This window comes from Lycium ferocissimum, chromosome 10, assembly GCF_029784015.1.
Source record: "Lycium ferocissimum isolate CSIRO_LF1 chromosome 10, AGI_CSIRO_Lferr_CH_V1, whole genome shotgun sequence".
Lineage (NCBI taxonomy): Eukaryota > Viridiplantae > Streptophyta > Magnoliopsida > Solanales > Solanaceae > Lycium > Lycium ferocissimum.
This window is the reverse complement of record NC_081351.1, coordinates 46,402,798-46,413,437: the sequence shown is the minus strand read 5'-3', so window position 1 is coordinate 46,413,437 and position 10,640 is coordinate 46,402,798. Positions and strand designations below refer to the sequence as shown.

Sequence of the window (10,640 nt, the reverse complement as noted above, 5' to 3'; positions counted from 1 at the left end):
TAGTATAAAAGCAAATAATTCGTCAATTTTTCGTACCAACAGTTGTAAAAATAGGACCCACACTCCTAAATATATTCTGCACATCATATAAAAGAAAATATCGTTGTACAAAGTTTGAAGTGGTTGAACTAAAACTTTTCCCCAAAAATACAAACAACCCCTTAACCTTCCACACTAAAGAAAATCACCCCAATAATTTCTCAACTTATAGTCTTATTTACAAACACCATAGCTAACAAAGCTATGGCTCCTTCTCCTTCTCCTCCTCCACAAGATGATTTTAGCTTCCCAACAATCACCAATACACCGCCACGTTTCCTTGAATCACCACCTTTATGGCGAGCAACGTCAGTTGCTTCCAGACACCTCGAAAAAAACCATACAAGTGATCATAATATTGCATATTCTACGAAAGGAGAAGATCATGAAGAAAATTTGGACATGTCTCCATTTATATCCAATAAGGCCAACTGCATTAATTACCAAAGAAAGAGCTTCTCATACATAGAAGGTGTTGCTGCCATGAAGAGAATGAATATTGAAGAAGATGAAGAAGAAGAAGAAGAGGAGAAAATGGACATGTTATGGGAGAATTTGAATGAAGAAATATCCAACAAAATTATGACAAGGAATACTTGTGGGAAAGATACAGATAAGGTGGAATTTAAATGTATTAAATCTTTGAATCTTTCCAAAGCAAGCAAAAGGCCAAGCTTAGTGGTTCTCATCAAAGTCTTGAAAAAGGTGTTCTTGTAATTTCATACTTAGCTTCTCCAACTTCATTCAAGAAAACTTAGCTTTGATCAATACTTTGCATCTCTTAATTCCTTTAATTTAATGTGTTGCACATTAATTACTTTCATTGAGTTTTCTTATATTTCTGATGTTCAATGAAACCCCACTTTCCACCTCATCCCCCACCACTATCCCCTCTACCACCTAAAGAGGCTGAGGTGTAAGGGGCTGGGTAATTAAACACAATTTTATATAAATTAATATATATATTTGTGTGTGTGTGTGTGTGTGTGTGTAGGTTTGGTAATTGGCATGCAAGTATTGGGACATGGGTTACGTTGTTGCAATGCGTATTTCATGATTTTCGTTTTGGATTTTTAATTTAGTGAATATTTGGTAAAAGAAAATGCTTGTCGTATTAATTAAAAGGGAAGGATTTTGAATCTTTTATTGGCTGGAAAACTGTAATTGAAGCGCTGATCATGGCCAGGCCATGCCTGTAACTTGTAATATATGTCCAGAGACTATAGGACTTTGTAAATTCAACAGGTCAATGTCACGAGATGTTTTCAATTTATATGCGTAATAGTTGAAAAGCATGTGCCATCTACTGATTTAATTCTACATTGATTGATTTTGATTGATTGGTTTTTTTTATACAAGTAAACGCATAGAACTCAGAAAGTGTTTTAATTATACCTGAGATATATAATTAAATTCAATGTACGTAGCTCGATTGTTTGTTGTGTGGTAAAATTAAGTAAAAGCCTTAAAAAAAAGTTAAAATAAGCATCAATATGGTATGACATACAAAATTAAATGTAGTATTTTGTTTTGTATAAAATGTTTAACAAAAAAAAAAAAAAAAAAAAAATCTTGCGTTACGTTGAATATGGGTGGCAGACTGGCAGTAGCGTATGGGGAATGAAGCATGTGAATGCATTTAGTTGTAGTTAAGTAGCTAAAAGTGAAGACCAAGTTTTATATATGTTGGAGCAAGTAGGAAAAAGTAAGTAGAGATGACCTATTTTAGATGAAATACATTGTTTTAGTCAAGTTGTCTGAAATATAAATTTTTGTTTCAAATTAAGATCTAATTCTATGTTGCAAATATAATACATAGTTAATATGGATGTCCATTACTTTCTCCGTGATGTATAGTTATTATAGAGGCGGATCCAGAATTTGGAGGTTCTGGATGCCACTGTGCTATAAATGTAGATGTATCGCAATTTACACGGTCCAATTAATAGAGTAATTAAATGTTTGATCGGTTTTATCAATTTTGGATTGCGGATTGGGTAATTTGTCTTTTCGGTTTACGTTGAAAAATATTATATAGAAAAAATTACACTCATATAGGTACATCAACTCAAGCTTACAAGCATAATTGCTACTATAACATTTTTTTTTTTAATTAGCGTGAACCAAGACTAAGTAGACCCTTTTCTTTTGCATTTTGTTAAACCATTTAAATAAAATAAAATAACTTGTAAAATTAAAGAAAAGAACAATGACGGAAGAGAGCAGCAGGGAAAAGTTATTAAAAATTGACAAAGAGAGATGAGAAGATTCGGGAGAAGAGAAAGAGTTTCTATGGAAGAAGAAAACTGTTTACTGTCTTGTTCAATTTTAAAAAAAATACTGTCTTGCTAAGATTGTATGCTTGAAAAAAAGGAAGAGAAATGGGAGAAGATAAATAAAAACTTGTTCATTTGTTAAGTAGATTACCACTACCACCTCATTCTAATATATAGTTGAATATCTGAGATTGATGTCTTAGTAATAATAAAGCAACATTTCCAAACAAACAATTATAATTAGGCAAGCAACAAGCTGCAAAAGAATTCCCAAGATTACCTCTCTGGGTAACAATTAACAAAGTGCAAATAACTTGAATCAAACAACTATTTAGGAAAAAATTAGTCTCTTGTAAGAAGTTGATATGAGATGTTGGCCTATAGCCGAAGATAGCTGAGTCACCCGTATAACCAGTGCGAAATACAACCTGGGATAAATATTAGTTCAAGAACTCATCTATTAGAATCAAATTACCCAGAGTTGAACATATTCAAAAATCAGTTCAAAAAATGAAAACACAAGAAATTGATGGGAGATGAAAACAAAAAAGTTATATTTTTTCATAGCCGCAAATGAAAAATTGGCATGGCAAATCAGAATCAAGGTAAATAATAAGATTATTCTAGCTCTATTATGTTTCCAGGCTTTCTAATATATCTTGCTACATGGTTTTCCAAGATGGACGCTTTACATTTTCTTTTTCCCTTTCAGTTAGCTTTCTCACCGCATCAAATAGCTTTCCAAAAAGAATATGCATGGCAACCCTCGATGTCGAAGAGGACATTAATACTTTGTAATTTGTCTATTTTTCTACTGCTTAGTAGTGAGGAAATTTTAAAATCACAAAAGAAATTAAAAAATCAAAACCAACAAAGAAGATGAACAAAGTATATAAACCAGAGGATTAGAGACAAAATTGAGCAGAAAAAGAAAGTAGAGGGAATAAGAACTCACCAGAAAGGGGAACAACTGCAATAACCAAAGAAAATTTGATAAATTACTTAACAAACAGCTCATACCAGATTCAAACAGAACAAAGATCCCTAAAATTTTCAAAGTGTAAAGACCAAAACCTGATTTTACCAACAGGTAGTGCAGAGATTAAAATAATATTTGGGGAGCACTCACCAAATCACACTTGAAAAGGTAAACGCCACAAAGAGTGAGAGATTTGAGGGAAAAAAATGAAATTGGAAGGACAAAACTCAAAAGCATAAGCGAGAAGAGCAAGACTTTGACAGTACACGTGTTATCTAATGTTCCAATACACATGTCCTTAAGGAATGACACGGGATTACCAATTTCCCATAAAACATGTGATATTCACGGAATTGCCCTTCGTCGTGCGTAAGCCTTCACTTATTAATGGTAGAAAGAAATATTCATGTGATCAGAAAGAAAAAAGGAAGAAAAAGAAGTGTAGCCTTCACTTATTAATAGTAGAAATATTCATGTGATCAGAAAGAAAAAAGGAAGAAAAAGAAGTGTAGCAGGGGTTCGAACATGCGTCCCTGCAGTGGAAAATCAGGCGTCCAACCATTAGCATCATGGTCTTTATTGTTATTTTGGGTGGCACTAGGATTCTTTATAATATATCTTAGACATATATACATATATATTTGACCCGTGCTAAGAAAGCTCAGCTCTTAAAATATTAATTTGTAGTATAATCTAATATTTCGACTTGAAAATTAAAGTACAAACCTAAAAAAAAAAAAGTATTTTTCTTAGTTTATATATTAGACTTTTAAAAAAAAAAATCAGACATTTGAAAGCTCTTCTAATTTCCGTTTTACTCAAATTTTTTGTGATTAAAGTCTCTGATGATTCAAATTAGGTTTCAATATGTTAAATTAATTTCATTTGTTTCTTTGAATTGAATCCATATTGGCTAACTTATTTTTTTATCAAAGAAATTACAGTATTCAATTAATGTCAAAAATATTTGATGCGCAAATATTGTTGCATGATGAAATCAATAAAGTTAACTTACAAATAAATATAAATAATTAAAATCCTTGATGTTACAAGAACTTTTGTAGATATTCTTTCAAATTAAATCACAAAAAGAAAATACTAAAAAGTCAATAGAATTAATTGTTCTGACTTTAAGCTTTTTTTACCTTCCAATAGATGCATGTTCAAAAATAACATTTTTTTTACCTTTTCTTAATTTAATAAACCATTTTATGAAATCTACATTATAATAACTTTTTCATGTTAAACTTATCTATTTTATCCGATATTTTTAAAAATATTTCAATATATTTTTAAAAAAGTAAAAAATATAATTTTTGCAATTGTCTAATATTGTTACTGTTTGAAAATCAAATTGTATTTTCTTTAACTACATTATTTTTTCAAACATTTTCAGAATATATAAAAATAATAATTTATAGTTACTCTTTTGATATATTAAATAAATTTTATGTTAACAATGTGCGCACATAAAATTTGATTAATTAACTACCGTACTTTGGACTTCATTTTTTCGATTGAGACGGAGGGACTGTAATTTACGTTTTTAATACATTTTTGAAGTATTTAACAATGATATAATTTACTTATATTTATTTTCTTAATTGAAAACCTAATCCAAACTTAAGTGAAATCTTTATAAATTACTTATGTTCGCCAGCATGTACGACATAAGATTGTAGGAGAAAATTAAAAAGAAATTACTAAATGGACAAATAAAAAATTAAAATAGCAAATCATAAGTGGTAAATGATTTCAATAAATAATAAATAGTATTATCAAAATAATATTTTAATTCAATAGTTAAGCCTACATTAAGATAGAATTGAATGCCATGATAATTCTTTATGTGTCTTCTTAAGAAAAAAGACATAATTTGAAACAAGTTTAGTAATATTGCTATATAAAAGATTCAAATATGTATGAGTATGCTTTGTGGAGCCTCTATAACATTTTTCATAACATTATTATTTTTAATGGCATGAAAAAGTCCTTTAAAGCCCTCAAAATTTATCAAAATGTGTGAAGATTCACAAAGCCATTAAAATTTCAATTAGGGGTAAAAAGAGTCAAAAAAAAATTACGTGAAGACTATAAAAAATGGTATTATCCCTTATATATAGTAGTAAAGTAATGAAAAGAGACAATTAAAAAGAAAATACCTTAAAAAATAAATTTGGGACCTAAAAGTAATTAATTAAAAATTTTGACATTAAATTGGAAACTTTTGTGAGGACTACAAATACCCCTTGCTATTCATTATATATAGTAGTAATGTACATAGTATTACTTCGATCCGCCCCTGCCTCCACTACTTCTTACCCTTATGGGTTTAACTCTCACACCCCATTATATTCCCATAACGTTAATGGTTAATTCCATATTCATGACACCATTTATGTTATCCGTATGTATTCATGACACCATTTGATGTTCCTCAATGTAATCCTATAAATAGAGGTATTGAAAATCATGTTGGACACACTTGTGGAACACTTGAAAGAGAGGAAAACATTATCCTATAGAGAAGAAAAGTTATCCTATATTGTTTCTTGCAATAAAGTACAAAGTTTTGATATTATTTTTTTGTTATTAATTTTAACAAGATATCTCAAGTAACTTATGTGTCATAAAAAATTAATTTATTAAAGTGGAAATTAATCATGTTTTATTAAGATAAACAATTAATAGAAATAATTAAAAGAGATTAAACTTTCAAAATTCAACGCAATAATTTTTGCTTTCCCCGGAAAAGAGGACTTGATATTGATGTGTAATCCGCATATATTTCAACTTTATTTTTTTTTCTTTTTCAATGTTACATTAATAAATATTTATTAGCCATAATGTTAATAATAGAGATCAAATCGAATTTTAGCCTTTTAAAATTCATATGGACACATGTCCATAATCTAAACATGCATTGACATCTACTGGAGCAAGGTTCAATGGAGTTGTATGTTTTGAAATTACTCTCATGTGATTCTGTACTCCCGTCTTTGTCAAGAAGTTGTATCAATTGTTACCAGCTTGTATCACTTGTATTACTTATTCTCTCTTTCCCACAACGAAATACGTTGAAGATATATACAAGGAAGAAAATTCAGCATGTAATTTTTCCTTAAGAGGATTTCAGAACCACTATATTTTGTGAGCTATTCACCAAACGCAACTGTTGTTTTCTTAATTACAATTTGTAGCTATATTTTCTCTGCTAGAAGCGTGTATCAACTGTATTCGTTCGCGCATAATAGTTGTATCATTTGTATTCATTCGCTCTAATTTCACATGTATTTATTTGCTTTACTGTATCAATTGTTACCAGCTTGTATCGCTTTTCACTTGTATTCATTCGTTCTAGATTCACTTATATTGTTGCATTCCCTCTTTCATACAACGAAATACAAATACATACAAAGAAAAAGAAGAAGAAGATGAACCAAATCTATATATACATACAACAGACAATCGTCTGCCATTGAAGATACATACAACGTATACTTGTATGTCACTATATTTCAGTGTATCACACTTGTATTTTATGAAATACAAAGTGTGATACACTGAAATACAATTACTGTATCAATGTATGTGACTCCATAGCAGAGGAGAAGAAAGTTTGCCGGAAGGGCTTACTACTTTCAATCAAAACCTTGTCGGAAGCTACACCATTGATAATCTCCGTTCCCGATGAGAACCATTGACAAAACGGGTCGGGTTCTGGTAGATTCGAATAAATTAACCTGAAAACAAACCTGAAGTTCGCTAGAGAGCGCTTAGTTTGAATCAGAACCTGCTGGAAGCTACGCCGTTGAGAATATCCATTCCCGATGAGAACTACGGCCATATGAGCTGAGTTATGGTAGAAATGAACAAATTAACCTGAAAATAAACTCGCTCGCACCACGAAAACCTCCGTCAGCTCCACGAGCGAAACCATCACCAGATTAGAGCTCCGGAAAGAAGAAATATCCACCGTCAAAATGTTGTAATTGACGAATCATCTCTTGACAATTTGAATCTAGGAGTGCGTGATATGATTGCCTCCGGCGAGGGACCGAGCAAGGCACCAGACTATGCTTTACGAGCTATGAAGTCATTATTCGCTACAAAATACAAATAATAGCTATGAATTGTAATTTGTTCAAAATGTATTTATGTATGGTAAATCAAGTGTATAAAATGTTTACACCATTTAATTTTCCTAATAATATCATGAGATTAATAAAGATGGAATATATAGTGAATATACTTTTCTTGGTAGATGTTTGGTCAATTCGATTAAAATAGATTATATAGGGTATAATATAAAACATGTTATTTAATTTGAAGTAGATAAATTACGATAAACTTTTATTTTCAATTTTAACCTTATCTTTGTTGCAAAAAATTTGGAAGAAAAATGTAGGAGAAGGGCAAATGTGTCATTTTGTTATTTTTATTGATTAGTAATCCAGAAATTGTTATCACACCCTGAATGTGGGATCCGAAATTATCAATCCCAAAATCGAAAATCTAATGCAACGTGAGATAAACTAAAGAGATAATTACACCCTATGTTAATTAGGGTAGGATGCTACCAAAATTGACCAATTTTTTTAAATCTTACAAAAAATGACCCATTTCCTTCTTCTCCTCCTCCTCCTCTCTCTCCACCCGCTCCCTCCTCCTCCCTATCTCTTCTGGGCTTGGATCCCCTCCTGTCCCATTTGGTCCAGTTTCATCTGGTACTATATTTGATTTTCAACACGTGACACTTTTTAAATCTAAGGGACAAAATTATCTATTGTTTCAACAATCCATGTACATAAACACCAACCCTCTGTTTCTCTTTTCTGTTTTCCATCTAAACTGACTGAATGAAATTCTTATCCTACTGTTAGAACACGATAGAGAATTAGAAAACGATAGAGAATGATCCCCAGTAGCTAAAAATGCATAGTGATGTTTGGAACAAAAGTGCATGGGCTTGTTTCCTTTTTTCAGATAACTAAGATTTCTAGTGTAACATCGTTTCTAACGTGATTTTTAGATGCAAAAACTGAATATGCAAAGAGTTTCCTTGGTTGAACATACAATAAAGTAACGGATTTAACAAGCTCCATTTTAAGCGGGTATTGTTGCAAAAGATTGGGTACATATTGAGGAACCTAATCTGAAATTTAGGGTGATGTGGCGTAGCTTTTGAGGCGTTTTGGATGGATTTGGTGGTTGGATTCAAGGAAGAAGACGAAGCTAGTTTTTGTATAATAATGTATAATATTGTATAATAGCGTATATGAGTATATAAACACCTCTTATAATTTTGTATAATGTTGTAGAATATTGTATAATAGAGTATATGAGTATATAAACACTTCTTATAATTTTGTATAATGTTTGTATACTGGTTGTATAATCTTGTATATCGAGTTTTTAAACATTGTTGTAAAAAAAAAAAATTGGAGTTTGTATAATGTTGTATACCATTTGTTTAATAATGTAAAGCAGATTTTTGAATAATTGAGTATAAATGTGTATACGCGCATATTTTCGTGTATAATATTGTACTATAATTATATTTTTGTGTATATACCTACACATTATACAATATTTGTATAATTGTGTATACATTCGTATTTCGTGTATAATATTATATAATTATATTTTTTTAATATATATCACTACACATTAGACACCTTCAAACACTTATATACATAATGTACCTGTCTTTTATATATAAATATATAACAATGTATAAAAGTATTTTTGGGTTAAAACTTTGCAATGTATGTTTTGGGCTATCTTTTTACAATGTAAGTAAGCAAATTGTATATTTATTAAATTGTAAAACTTACACAAATAACTACCTTTTAATAGCTTCTAACAAGTTATAGCTACAAGTTGAAGATTTACAATTAAGGAGTTTTAGGCGTATTTCGAATCTCGCGTTTTTGAAATACAATGAAATACAGCGAAAATAGAGCGAAATACAGCGCTGCTATTGAGTAAAAAAAGGCTATATTTATGGCAATAAAAATCTTTTTCAAATTGTAAGATAATTTGTATTAGTGGTTCCATGATTCACGCAAACCTCATGAGGTTCGGTTACGAAACGTCTCTCTATCAAAATCACTCCATTCAAAAGTTTTTTGCTAGTTTTTGTTGTATTCGATTGTATTTCGCGTTTTTGAAAAACGCACGGAAATATAACATTCGGGAGAATTCGCGTTGTTGAAATACACGAAAATACAAAGTTTGGCAGAGTAAAAATAGGTACGTATTTATGGAACATATTCTCTTTACTTTCATTTTAAATGGTAAGTCAAATAACCATATATCACGCATAACGTGGAAGTTCCATAACAACCCCCATTTCTCTCTCAATTTACTCCATTCCAAACTTTTAGAAATACTTGTATAGAAAAATATACTGCGGAATACAATGAAATATGGTTGATTGTTTAAAAAATATTAAATTGTAGTATGCGCATATACAATGGAATACGATGAAATGTATATTTGTTTCATAAATTAGAAATATATTGAAATATAGCGAAATATCTTTGAAACGATGTCTTGAAATATACAGAAATATACTCAAACAGTACATTGAAATACACTAAAAAAATGACGAATATACATTTTGTCCTTCGAACCACCACAACAAACTGGAAAAAACCTCCTCCTTCCTCCGCCGCCTTTCTTCGATCCACCATTGTCCTCCTCCACTCCAAAAAAACCATCTTGAACCACCTTCTAGTTTCTCTCTTACACGATATTCTCCCCCAAAAACCTTATATAGACACTTCCGAGTAAGGAATCCTAGATTGAAGAACCTCAGAACATGTGTTATTGAATAGGAAAGAGAGAGAATTTTTTTGGGGTTTGGTGAACAATTAACTGTCAACAATTAATACATGAAGCATATGGAATTCAGATTTGAAGAACTAGAACCTTAAGGTTTTTTTCGAGTTTGGAGATGGAGATGGTAGTAATAGTGGTGGTGGTGGTGGTGTTGACGGCGGCATGGGTGGTGTAGATAGAGAAGGGAGGGAGGGGTACGTGAGGGGAAGGAGAAGAGAGGCCGGAGATAGAGAAAGGGAGGGAGAGAGGCGGCAGTGAGGGGAAGGGGAGAGAGGAGAGAATTTTTTTTAGGGTTTGGAGAAGATAATAAATCTTAAATGTGTAGTTAGGGAGAATAGAGAGATATATTTATTTAAAATTTTACTGGACCAGTTATGAAATGTAATTTTGAAAAAATAAAGCTACAAAAATTAAATAAAAAATAAGGTAGTTATTATTCGTAAATAAGTCTTAGAGGTAGCTATGACAAGTAAATTTTCCTATTAAATTTCCCCTAAACT

At 30.9% G+C, this 10,640-nt stretch overlaps 1 protein-coding gene and 1 long non-coding RNA gene across 3 annotated transcripts; one reads left to right on the top strand and one right to left on the bottom strand.

Moving 5' to 3' along the window:
- Nucleotides 1-243: 243 nt before the first annotated feature.
- LOC132034966 (uncharacterized) lies at nt 244-756 on the top strand. The gene has a single exon (XM_059425290.1). It carries the CDS (start codon nt 244-246, stop codon nt 754-756), a length of 513 nt encoding a protein of 170 aa, XP_059281273.1.
- A 713-nt stretch (nt 757-1,469) lies between these two features.
- On the bottom strand, nt 1,470-3,669 carry LOC132034080 (uncharacterized). 2 transcript variants are annotated; one of them, XR_009408940.1, is made up of 2 exons: nt 3,445-3,669; nt 1,470-3,080 (listed from the first exon to the last, which is right to left on the bottom strand). It is a non-coding gene; the product is annotated as an uncharacterized LOC132034080 (long non-coding RNA). The 2 variants fall into 2 exon arrangements; XR_009408941.1 differs by lacking the exon at nt 3,445-3,669 and adding an exon at nt 3,271-3,438.
- Between the last annotated feature and the right edge of the window lie 6,971 nt (nt 3,670-10,640).

Excerpts from the sequence above, each read along its gene's own strand:
- LOC132034966 (XM_059425290.1), top strand. The coding sequence starts at position 244 with ATGGCTCCTTCTCCTTCTCCTCCTCCACAAGATGATTTTAGCTTCCCA.